The sequence below is a fragment of the Ursus maritimus genome, unplaced genomic scaffold, assembly GCF_017311325.1.
Source record: "Ursus maritimus isolate PB19 unplaced genomic scaffold, ASM1731132v1 scaffold_9, whole genome shotgun sequence".
Taxonomy (NCBI): domain Eukaryota; kingdom Metazoa; phylum Chordata; class Mammalia; order Carnivora; family Ursidae; genus Ursus; species Ursus maritimus.
The window spans coordinates 17,709,699-17,723,052 of record NW_024427107.1 but is presented as its reverse complement, the minus strand read 5'-3'; the positions used below and the strand labels follow the sequence as shown (position 1 = coordinate 17,723,052).

Genomic DNA, 13,354 nt, shown 5'->3' with positions numbered 1-13,354 from the left:
TGATCTGAAATGTTTGGGTTTGTTTGGTTTTTTTTTTGTTTTTTTTTTTTACTTTTATACTACTAGGCAATACCATCTTTTGTAGTTTGTAGCTCTAGGATATCTCACTATATAGGAAAGACCTTTAAGTTGTTTGATTTGCTTCTTTATGGCATCTGAAACATTGCTTTTCAATTGCTTTATGCCTCATTACATACAATTTATTGAGAAAATAAAGATGTGCTTCCTCATTCATCAAAAGAAAATAATCCTTTTTTGAGCCAATGGTATTTTGGTCCATTCCTTTCTAAAGCGTAAATCTAATTACAGTTATTGAACGGGAACTGAAGATGATATTATCCTGATCCGAAGTGTGGAATGATATCTTAAAATGCAAGTGTCACCATTACTACGTACCACCTAATAGTTCCAATTTAAAAACCTATTGTAAAGAAATCACGTCGCATATACAAGAGCAATTTCATCAGATATTTTAAATTTGATATTGTCTTGACTCCAAAAATTTTTAATGTCCTGCTCTTCGAATTGGGGCATTATTTCAAGGACATACTAATTCCGTTCTAGAAATTATCGTGCGTCCACCGAGACGTCACCTCTGAAGTCCCCGGGTCCAGGACCCGCGGGAGCCACAGGGCCGGGGCCGTCCGTGGCCCAGCGCTTCCCGGGCCGGCTGTGAACAGGCCAAGCGGCGCCGAGCCAGCATTAGCTCTAAAAGAGCCTCGGAGAGAGCCCCTCACAGCACAGCTTGCAGGCCACGCTTCTCGTGGGCCCTCAAGTGCAGGACGACTCAGGCGAGTTCTCTGCAAGGTGGGGGTGGGGGGGCGGAGCCAGGACGAAATTTAGGTCCAAAAAATGAAACAAAGCGGGGCCCCGCGTGTGCGACGGAGGCGACTCGCAACGGTCAGCGCCCCCGGGGGAGAAGCGACCGCGATCCCAGGGCCGTTTACTCTGCTTTGGGGAACTTCAAATATCACCGTAGGCGCCCAGTCTCCGAGCGGCTATAAACTGGTCGTGGAATATCGAGGTGGCGGGACTACTGTTTCAATTAGGGCAGCGTGAAACATTTACCTTGGTGGTAGAATAATAGGTTAGCGCATCGCAGCCGCACACTCCACATTTCGTCAGAAAATTAAAAGTCACGCTCGGCAAAACGGCAGGGTTCCCGCCTCCGCCCCGCGCCTGCCTGGGAGGCGCCGGCGCTCAGCCCGGACCCGTGACAAAAGGCCGGCAGCGAGGCGAGGTAACTCGCGAGGCCGCTCTGCGGACCTTCAACATCGCGGACGCTCGACGTGCTGCGCCTGCAGTCGCGCCTTGGGGCGAACAGGGACGGGGGGCGGGGCCATGGCTACGCCCCGCCCCCTATGGCCCCGCCCCGCCGGACCTTTTGATTAATGACTCTCGGCCCCTGGCAGAGCCCCGCAGGTGGGCGCGGACCTAAGCGGGTCCTGTTGTCCCACCCCTACATCGAGTCTGGTCCACACACGCCTGACCACGGGGGCGCCCGCATAAAAGGCGCGCCCAGCAGGGCCTAGAAGCGGCTGTCGACTTCGGCTGGACGAGGATGGAGTGACCTCTGCGGCCCTGGCCACTCAGATCCAGCTCGACGTTCCTGGCCCGCTCGTGCAGCGGAGCGGAGCCCTGCACGGTCGCTTCAGGAAAGGTGAGGACCTCGGTCCGACCCCAGCCGCGTCGCTTGGTCCCCAGGTTCGTTAGGATAGCGGGTGCCTTAGTCCAAGGTGGAGGTCAGGGGTCCCTTCTCCTCCTGCAGAAATTAGAAGGAGCTCCCGCCGTCATCCATCCCTGGCCTCGGGAACTAATGGTGCGAGGGCTGCCCGCGTGGGCACTGAGGACCCTGGCAAGGCCAGGGCTTCCCGCTGCGCCCCGCGAGAAAGACCTGCCCATCTCTCCTGCGGGGCTGGCTCACAACGTTCCAGAAGTGCAGACAAGTTCCGAACCGGAGCTGTGCTTCCGAGATCTTCTTTCCTCGGTAGAGTAGCCCTTTCACTTAATTTGTCCGTGAAAAGTAAAGCCGGCACCACGCCCCTCCTAAGCCCAGGAACTGTCAGGCCCCACAACTTTCCCAAGACGCCGGGAGGTAAACACGCCCCAGTCAAAACGACCTCATCTCTGAGAACGCCCCGAGCCACGTCGATGGCCCGGCCGGGTGTGCAGTTGAAGCTAGAGGCCTGCGCTTCCCCGGGTTAAGCCCGACCCGCGCCGGGCCTCACCGCGCCTTGGGTCCTTTGCAGGGCACGCAGCGCGGAAAGCCGCCATGGACCGCGACGGCCCCGCAGGCAGCCCCCTGATCGCTTGCAACGAGACCGCGCCCCCGGTTGCCGCCACCCGCGACTCGAGCCCGGGCAGGGCCGGGCCAGGACCGGCGGGCCCGGGCGGTAGCGCACGCCCGGGGGGCGGGAGGCCTGCTGCAGCAAACGCTGCGCGGGAGCGAAGCCGCGTGCAGACCCTGCGGCACGCCTTCCTGGAGCTGCAGCGCACGCTGCCGTCGGTGCCGCCGGACACCAAGCTGTCCAAGCTGGACGTGCTGCTGCTGGCCACGACCTACATTGCTCACCTCACCCGCAGCCTGCAGGACGACGCCGAGGCGCCGGCGGACGCCGGGCTGGGCGCCCTGCGCGGCGACGGCTACCTACACCCTGTCAAGGTAGGCAGGCAAGGCTCCCTGCGGAGCTGGGCCAGGAGCAGGGTACCTTAACCCTCCGGGTGGGCCACGGCCTGGGCAGATGCCCGAGCTCTCACTCCTCCCTCGGGGTGAGGCCGGGAACAGATCCGGAGAGCGACCTTGGCCCGCAAGGGCACCGGTAGGTAGCGAGGTCCCCACTGCAAAAGGCTACTCCGTAACTGTTCACAGGTAGTGGATTTAAACCCGAAGTGGCTTGGATCGTACGGGTGTCCCACGCCATTTACAGGATGCAGCCTACATGATGCCTTTCCTAGATGAGAAGTTTCTTGGGAGTGCCTGGTGGGCTATTTGGCAAGTTCTAGTGATTTTTAGTACCAGATTTACATTTATGAGCCTTTGAGAGTTTTTAATTTACGTAATTACATTTCCATCGTGTTTTTTATCAGATGGTTGAAAAGTTTCACGATTTAAGGAGTGATGGAATTATCGCCCCTTAAATAATCCAGGAAACCATGTTGAAATTTTTTTGTACAACTGGTAAGTACAAAGTGAGGCCGTTCTGCCATCCTGCGGAGTAAATTTTCAGTCCGTCTTAATAAAGGTTAATTATCATGGATTGATCAGTTACCTAGAATGTTAGAAAAACTGTATTTATGTAATTTTCACAATAGATTGGGGTATGTTAATCAGGCTGATTCAACATTATATTAAAATTCTGTAATGTGCAAAATTAGCTGTTTGAATCCGTTTTGTATAATTTTTACATTACATAGAGGTAAAAGGGTCAGGGTTTTCATTTAGCATGGTGTATATGGTTATGATTTATTACCTATATTGCAGTGTTTAGACTCTGCATTGTCCTTTTCGCCTAGATTTGATTGTTTCAAAATCCAGCATTCATCTGGAAGATAATCCATGCATTATCTTCCCTATATTTTCTAAACCTAAATTTTCAAATTTTTGGTTCTACCATTCTGAAATATTTTGCCACACACAAATGCAAAATCAGGACTTAGCCTTAAGCATATCAGTATTCAATAAATTATTGAATAACCATCAGTGAAACGTAGTAAAGTACGCTCTCGAAGATTAACTGAAAATTCTGTGGTGAGTTTTAACCGTTTACTTTGCAAATATAATCAACATGATGGGAAGCTCAAACTACTTTGAATATAGAAATTTGGACTATCATTTGTTTATAATTATGATAGACCTCATTCTATTCACGTGCTATATAATATAATCTCCACTGAAAAGTCATTCATTATTAATTAGCGGTTTTGCACTACAGTCTGCATTAGATTGATATTCAAATATATCATTAATATTAGATTTCTTTTGGCATTTCCCATATACTCTAAAAAAGTTTAACATTAAGTAGACTTTAATACAGAAAGCATCTGTTAAAGCCTCTGTGGGAGATACAATTCAGATAAGAAATCAAATTGTTTTTACCTTTGTTTCTTATAGTACCTTTTTGAAAAAATACTGTTAATAATTTTCGTGTAACAATAAGCTTAACAGGAGGTTTTTGGTTTTTGTTTATTGTACTTAATTCAGGCACCAAATGTTTTTGTAGTCTTATAACTCTTTTAAGAAAAATTAAATCTCATTTGTCCTCAAATCAATTGTTTTGATTTTAAAAGACAATTCTAGGGATAATGAAACAAGGCCAAGGATTACCTCTTTAAAATGAAATTGATGATGGTTGAACAAGTGAGTAGTCTGTTTTAAAATCATTTACTGAGTGTCTACTATATGCAAAGCACTGTTAGGAGAGTGGATACAATTAAGAGTGACTCAGTCCCTGCCCTAAATGAATATATAATAGAGACAAGACAAAAATAAAATAACAATACTGTAAGGGATAATGTTCTGTGTGCCATAAGAGAGCTATAACCATGTGTTTTTGGAGGTTTGGAGGAAAGAGATTTCATACACGTTAATTGAAACCACCTGTAACACATTATTTTACGGATATTACCAAATGCTTAAATATTGAGTCTATCTTTGATTAATCTAATGCAAAAGAAATAAAAATATTCTGATTGTTTGTACTAATTTTTAGTTAACTAAGGGTGTTGTAACCCTTAGTTAAAAAGTGTTCCAAGGTGACTTTTTTTTCTGCCTTACAACATGGTATTACTATGTCTTAGATGATTAAAGATCTGTTGACAAATATTTCAAGGCCATGATTTTGAGTCATCGGTCCTTATTATCTGCATTGGGATTTAGCATTTGGGGGAATTTACATTAAGAGTATCTCAAATGAAACTGGAAGGTTTAAGTGACTGGGCTACTGGGGCATAGCCTAAAACAGCAGTTTTCATCCCTTTGGGATGTGAGCAATTCGATTAGCACCAGTGTACTAAAGGGCAGTGATCCTCCAAGAGAACAGGGATATATTTCAGATTCTTATATTGGGAGAAAAGCACAGATGACTTTATTAATTGCATTATCCCTGGAGAGTCACTGTTGATAATATACATATACAATAATTTTTAAAATAAACACAAAGTTTTGTTATTTGGGGGTCATTGAACTCCAGAATCCAAGAGTGCATTTTTAAGGTTTTCAGGTTCAGTTTGGTTAATCCTATGAGTTTGTTAGATTGTTCTAAGACTAATGAAACAACATGGTTTTAAATAAACTTTATTAGGTAAAATAGAGGTCAGGATTGTGTTAATCTACACAATGTTAAAACATTCCATTGAAAGGTGAAATGTAAAACTGTCAACTGGCTTTTTTGGCATGATACGGACATGAGCCTAACCAATATTTTATTTGCATGTTATTTCTGACTCTTAAAACTACATATGTACATTAAATTCAGTTGAGTAAAACCATTAGAAGCCTTTGGAAATCAAAGTACAAAGTTCTTAAAATAAAGTTTTATTATTAAGTTCATGAAAAATGAGGCAAAAATTCACATACACATTTTTTAAGTTTATTTTATTTTATTTTTTAGTAATCTCTACACCCACTGTGGGGCTCAAACTCATGACCCTGAGATCAGGAGCCACACACTTCTCCCACTGAGCCAGCTAGGCACCCCAAAAATTCACATATACATTTTTAAGTTTGCTTCATTAATTACTTATGTCCCGCCAAGGAACACATATCTTCATTTGCCTCTACATTTGGTTGCATGATTTAGAGTGATTCTCAATACAGCAGTACCCAGGTAGCACATATCAGAAATACCAGGAAGCATTCAGTGGTATGTTTATTTTATTTGCTTTTAAATATATTTAATTCATATGGAATATTCAAATTACATGCAAATTTTAAGCATGAGATTTTTATGCTCATGAATACGAGGCAAGGATTTAAAAGATTGAGAAACATGGGTTTATAATATGCCAAAATTGTACACTTAAAATTATTTTAGCCCTGCACTATTAACTACAAGTATTAGTCCACTTGGGCTGCAATAACAGAATGCCATAGACTGGAAAGCTTAAAAAACAGAAATTCAGGGGCGCCTGGGTGGCACAGCGGTTAAGCGTCTGCCTTCGGCTCAGGGCGTGATCCCAGCATTCTGGGATCAAGCCCCACATCAGGTTTCTCCACTAGGAGCCTGCTTCTTCCTCTCCCACTCCCCCTGCTTGTGTTCCCTCTCTTGCTGGCTGTCTCTCTCTGTCAAATAAATAAATAAAATCTTAAAAAAAAAACAGAAATTTATTCTCTCACAGTTCTGGAGTTGGAAAGTCTAGGATCCAGGTGCTGGCCAATTGAATTCCTGGTGAGAGTTCTCGCCCTATCTTGCAGTTGGCCAACTTCCCTCTTTCTCAGGAAAAAAGAAGCTGTCTCGTCTTAAAAGACCACTAATCTGGGCGCCTGGGTGGTTCATTTGAGTAAGTGTCTGCCTTCTGCTCGGGTCATGATCCCAGGGTCCTTGGATGGAGTCCCAGGTCCTTGGGCTTGATGCTCTGCTTCTCCCTCTGCCCCTCCCCCCCCACTCATTCTCTCTCCCTCTCTCTCTCTTTCTCAATCTCTCTTAAATAAACAAAATCTTTAAAAAAGAAAAAAGACCACTAATCCATCATGAGGGACCCCATCCTTTTAGCCGCATTTAGCCTGAACTACCTCTACAAATACCATCACTTTGGGAGTTAGAGCATCAATATATGAATTTGGTGGGGCAGCACGATACAGACATTCAGTCCATAGCACTGTGGCACAAGGTTCTTCAGTATGATGCAGACTCAACCTGATCTAACAATGTCAGCTCCTGACATATCAGAAAGACCCCGGACCAGTTTCTAAAACCCCTCAGGTCATCAACCCATGGCAAAAACCCAAAGACAGGACCATTGATACACCCAGAATGTGTAAGAATGCACCTCTGTGATTTAAAAAAAAAAACACACCAAAACCTGAAATGGATGTGAAAATAAGTAGCAGAGTGTCAGTGTTATTATTGCATCAAATGTAAAGTACAAGGTTATTTATAGGAAGATTATACAGGAGTAGATCATTTTAAATTCTAAGTAACGTAAATTTTCTATTCTATCTGTGTATGAGTATAGATTTCCAGCCAGAATAATCTGAATTTAGGACTCTAAAATGGACCTGAACTGTATGAGAGCAAATTCACTTATTAGATCTGGAGGCATAAAACTAGGACTTCTGTTGGTTGCTAAGAACAGAAGCTTCCCGGATGATATCAAGTGCCTACTTACTATCCCTTATAGTTACATTTTACATCTGGAATGCCAGGTTCGATGATAGTACTGCACTCAGAAGTACAATCTGACTCTACCTTATACTCAACTTCTGCAAAAAGAGGTCCATTCAGATTTAATTGGTCTGGTGTGTGACTTGGCCATCAGTATTTTTTAAAGCTCCTCATGTGATTTTAATAGGAAGCTTGGGTTAAGAATCTGAAGTTCCTATGGTCTTTACCTTGTTAATAATTGTATCTCTATTTGAGCACCGCAGATGATCCGTCAGGCATTTAAGAACCTTTCATGGTGCTATGTAACCAGCAGTGGGCCTGTAAATGTTCAGTGATAAAAAGAGCCTGCTTCTCACTGCAGCATGTACTCTCTGGAGAGTGTGGGATCCCATTGCTGACTCTGGGAGTTGCACTTTATTAGTCTAAAGACTTCTCTTTATATAAAAGTAGTATTTCCCTGACTAGTATTCCAAGGGCCCTAGAACTAACTGATTATCAGACACCCCCCCCCAAAAAAATTTCTGAAAGCACTTCTTATGTAATATGTTTCTTCATCATCATGTCTATTTGGAAATAAGTTATATTATTTTTGAGATGTTGTCCATTTTTAAGGTGAATTTAGAAAATTCACAACCAGAATACAAAAGTGATAATTACTGAAAGGTTAATGTTGTATGATGCCACTACATCCAGACATTTATTTTGGATGTTTTATCTACATAACACCAAACATTATAACATTTACAACTTCGAGATACTGCTTTTAGATAGATTAAAAAAAATTTTTTTTTAAGATTTCATTTATCCATCTGACAAGAGTGGAGGAGGGTAGAGGAAGAGGGAGAAGCAGGCTCCTCAGAGAGCAGGGAGCCTGACAGGGGCTTAATCCTAGGATCCTGACCTGAACAGAAGGCAGACACTTAACCGACTGAGCCACCCAGGTGCCCCTAGATTTAAAAAAAAATTTAAGATTTTTTTTATTTATTTGAGAAAGAGAGAACACAGGGGGAGGAGCAGAGGGAGAGGGAAAAGCAGACTGTGCTGAGCACGGAGCCCAACGCAGGGCTCTTTCGCAGGACCCTGTGATCATGGCCTGAGGGGAAACCAAGAGTTGGACGCTTAACCAACTGAGCCACCAGGAGCGCCTAGATAAAATGTGTAAATAGTTGAATTAGTCACTTCTCATTGTAGTTCTGTGACAAGTGGGAACATATAATATTTACCATGTGTAACTTCTTAAAATATCTTTAAAGCAAGGGATCTTGTTTTAGGCTTAGTTTTGTTTTAGATTTAGTTTTAAATTAAAACACTGTTGATAGATATATTTTCCTTCACTTAACTTTATTCATTCTCCATGATTTCTTGAGGTTCTTGTCCACATGAACCCATATTATTTTATACAGTTATAATCAAAGTCTTGGTATATTTTTACTTTGATTGTTAGCATTAATAAACATTTTTTATATTGTTCCTTAGACTTCACAATTACAATTGTTACTAGCTTCATGATATTGCATTTGGTTTGAGGCATTTGGAATTTTTAATATTACTAATACAGACATATCTGTCACAGATACTAACTTCTGGATTCTTGTTTAAATATTCTTTTTCAGAAATGGCCCATGCGATCAAGATTATACATTGGTGCTACTGGTCAGTTTCTGAAGCATTCTGTGTCTGGAGAAAAAGCAAATCATGGCAGCGCTACAACAGACCCACAGCCTTAGGCTTTCCCCTGATGGGTACTGGTAGAAAGTGGTGTCCATTGTTTTTAAATAGTAGGAAATCATTCTATATTTATTACATCAGACATAAGAAACATCATTTCTGAAAGTTTACATATGAATCCACAGTGGGAAGTTCAGATTTATCTTTCTAATCTAAGTAAATGTGGAATGAAATAATCAGTCTTGTATAAAATTCACAGCTTATTTATCCGTTGTGAGAGATAGTCACTACTGTATAGTGCAAGAAAAACTATTGGAAAGAAGAAAGACACCAAAATCAAAGAATCGTGTATGTATCCAAAGAATGCACACATTTTCTGTAGGCTATTACACCCTGAAAAGCTGATATCTATCAATAGTCTTGATAGTTAAAAAAAAAAAAAGACACCAATATTCCATTTTTGTGAACACCAATTTGTGCTTAAGTTGGTCTGAGAAGCCATTTCGGTCAGAAGGTGTGAGATCATTCGTTCAGTTTTAGCTAACGATGTGTGAAAAGATTGTTGAGGTAATACGAAGTTGCAGTAACTTCTAGAACGAGTTATCTTTCCCTCCTAGGAAACTTGTTTGGAGTATTAGAATAGTTTTCTGTATTGGACAGGGCTTGGCCACCTTCCTAGATGACTATGAAGTATCTTGTTATGTTTCCAAATTGTGGAAGGCGTTGTGAATCCTTGCAGCCCGGTGCGAACAGCCGATAAGTGTCACTGGGCAGCAGCGTTCCTCCCCCTCCTCTCTGGTCCCTCCATGTCCACTCCACCCTCTTCCGGGTCCCGGACTAGACGAGCAGGTGCTACGGCTGCCGCCTTACAGAGAGCCAGCCCCTCACAGTCAGGCTTTGTCTAGGCTCCTTCTCCCCCTTGTCAGTGGCTGTTCACAATCTACCTACTTGGCCATTATAAAATAGAAGAAAACCTGTCTGATTTGGGAATTCTGGCACTGATCTGCACTTGAGGGGGTCTGAGGGCACAGACTGACTACCCTGAGTTCAATCAGGCCAGAGCATATCCCCCGAATCTGCCCCAGTGTGAACGTACAATCGGGAAGGTCCTCTGCGGTGGGCCTTTCCCCCCACACTGCATCCCAGTGCCTAGGGAACAGCTGTTCTGCCTGATTTCGCCCGTTTCCGTTTTCACGGGAGCTTGGGGTCAGAGCCACGAAGCAGAAACGGCTGTCAGGGAACGCACTGAATCTCAGAACAGGTCTCTCGTCATGTCTTGAACTCCCTTTCTTCTCTTTCTCCCCAGTCTTTACTATTCCTCTTTCCAACTGTAAAGTTCATTTCTTTCTCAATAACCTGGAGTGTTAAAGAAGCTGAATTTGATCCAAGATTAGCAAATAGGAAAGTATATTAATGGATTTGGTTGAACCGATTAATATAGCTGTTGAACCATCCTTTTATTTTTCTACTCACTGCAGTTTTCTTCCAGCTTTTGGCAGTGAAATGAGGTAAAAGACCGTTTGAAGGCAAAAACCGTCATTCAGTTGATTCAGCTGAACATGACCATATTTTGTCTCATATCTGATAGCCTGTACTTTTCATTATCTTAATGTGAATACTCCTAGTAATGTGACCAAAGCATGTCTTTAAAAGAAAAGGCATATAATAAAAACTTTCTACATATTAATATGTAGCAAAAATGTTTGTATATTTAAATATTTGTGAATATATTTACCCATTCACATAACACTGAAAGGAATAAAATGTAATATGACATATGAATTCAGCCATTCACTATTATATGTTATTGCCATAAAAAGTGCTATGACTAATCTTTTATCTTAAGGCATGAAATCAGAGTTCTTTAAAGTTACCTGAAACTGAACCTAAAACTACATTTCATAGCAAGAGTTTCAGAAAGATGGTTTTCTTGCTAGTAATAATCTATTTGGCTGTAGTTGTTTAAAGCATTTAACTGGGGGAAAATTTTCAACTTTTGTTGAATTGCCAGACTTTCCTAAATCATCCTGTTAAATAATTAAGCTTTGCCTTCGGCCGTATTACTTTTTATGTCTTCTTGTCCATTTACAGAAAAGAAATGTTTTAATGCCAAAGAAGTATATTTCTGTCATAGGTTTTCATAACATTTCACTAAATTGCTAAATATGTTAAGAGCTTTTGGTAGATTGGAAAATCTCAAAGGAGAAATTGCATATTTTCACCCAAAGTTTCAAAGGAGTATGCTGTTTTAATTCATGGTGCACGGTGAGGATAAAGGTATTACTAAAATAAAGCATTGATGTGGAAAATTAATTTAGTCTGTTAAATTTGCATCTGTCTCTGGGGATATTTAACAAATAGTTCAGGTACTTAAGATACATTTGAAATCTTTCTAGAAGATAGATAACTATTTGGCATTAGTTTCTTCACCATGCTCCCCTTAATGGAGTATATATTAGGACTGGGGAGGGGACGTATATTTGGATCACAGTGCTATACAATCTATAATATAGCAAGGGAAATCCTAAATTTTTGTCATTCCGTTCAGCTCGCAGCAATATGACATACATTTAAATTCCTCTGTAATGAAAATTTTAGAAGATAGGGAAGTGCCTTTTTAGTAGTATAACCAGTTCCAACAGACTTTAAAAGTATTGTTTCCTTTTCTGATTATAAAAATACACTGCAGTTTATTGTATGTCAATTATGCATCAATAATTACATTAAAAGTTTATATATAACCTGTTTTACAAATTAAAACTTAATAATGAAAGGGATTACATAGCAAATAAAAATCCTGCAATGGAAGAGGGTGTTTGGGATATAGAGTAAGGGTGGGTAAATCTATTCACACATTACCTGGTAATAAAGACGGTTTTGCATTTTTATAAGCCTTATTTGGCCCAACTACTTCAATCTGCAGTTATAATATCCTCAACAATTGTTTTCTTATCTATTCATGGACTTTATTTAAACTTAGAAGAAACTGTGCAAAAAGAAAATAAATGCTAATTGACCTTACTGAAATACCCAGTCATTATTTTAGTTGAAATTGCTTATTAGGTTAAATTATTCAATAATTTCTCTTTCTGTCACAGGTCCTCATTTTATTCATGAAAGCAACTAACCAGTTATCAAGAAAAGAGAAAGTATTCAGACTCTAGTAAGATCTCTCTCTCTCTCTCTCTTTTAGTGGGGAGAGGTAGTTCTATATCTATTTCCAGCACATCATTTTTTCTTTTTATTTAAGCCTTGGGGTATCATAGTGCCATTCTGAGGAAATAAGCCAATACAGACAAAACATTTCTGCAGTGGCCTGTGTGATTCCTTTAAAAATCAACACATGAATTGTACTTGGCATAATTATAAGACAAGTTGCTTGTTGGGTCCACATAAAATTGTATTCTTAGCTGGCAGGGAGAAGAAATTATAAATCAAACAGGTTGCTTCTGATCCAAATTTATATATTAGATATCTTACCTTGAGAGGATGGCTTAATCCAAATGCTCTTTCCTAACCAGGTATAGGTTATTGCAGAGTGTATCAATCGTATATTTTACTTGAAAAGATATGAACTTGGGCTCTTCGAGCATTGGCAGATTCTGTTTTAATCTGGTAACAAATTCTTTTTTTTAAAAAAAAAAGGTTTATTTACTTATTTATTTGAGACAGAGAGAGAAAGCACAGGCAGGAGGGGCAGAGGGAGAGGTAGAGAGAGAAAATCCCAAGCAGACTCCCACTGAGCAGGGAGCCCGACATGGGGCTCAATACCAGGACCCTGAGATCATGACCTGAGCTGAAACCAAGAGTCAGATGCTTAACCCACTGCACCACCCAGGTGCCCCAAGTTTTTTTTTTTTTTCTTTAAACATTGCTGGAGGATGTGATGTCTACAGTTTCCCAAATAACTTACAACTAGTAGCGTACTGTTGCTGTCTTCATGGTACACTTTTGATTTTTAGTTTTGTTTTTGTTCTTACTGTAACTTTAAAAAATATCCAAAAGCTAAGATACCCAATTTTTAAAAGGAACATTAGGGAAATATAAAATTGTGTATCTCAAAGAAATTAACATGTACTTCTGTTACATACTGGTAGCAGGATAAGACTGTTTTACTGAAAAAAAATGCTCCTTAAATCCTATAGATTTGCTTCCTATAAACTTTGAGTACCGCACAGATGGTACTGCAGTTGGGAATGTGGGACATTAAGTATTCTTGCCTAACTACGTAAACCCGGGAAGGGCTTCCCTTCCTATGTTTATACAAGTCTTAGTTTCAACTCATAAGAGAAACCAGCTCAGTGAAATATACCTCAATCACTCAAACTCTTTCATTATAAATTGTACCATAGCATTCAGCTGTC

The 13,354-nt window shown here is 41.2% G+C and overlaps 1 protein-coding gene across 1 annotated transcript; it reads left to right on the top strand.

Annotated features, from left to right (window-relative positions):
• Nucleotides 1-1,435: 1,435 nt before the first annotated feature.
• Nucleotides 1,436-12,011, top strand: TCF24 (transcription factor 24). The gene is made up of 3 exons (XM_040625534.1): nucleotides 1,436-1,660; nucleotides 2,250-2,662; nucleotides 8,936-12,011. The coding sequence occupies exons 2-3, from the start codon at nucleotides 2,273-2,275 to the stop codon at nucleotides 9,047-9,049; spliced, it is 504 nt and encodes a 167-aa protein (XP_040481468.1). The 5' UTR covers nucleotides 1,436-1,660; nucleotides 2,250-2,272; the 3' UTR covers nucleotides 9,050-12,011.
• Nucleotides 12,012-13,354: the final 1,343 nt, after the last annotated feature.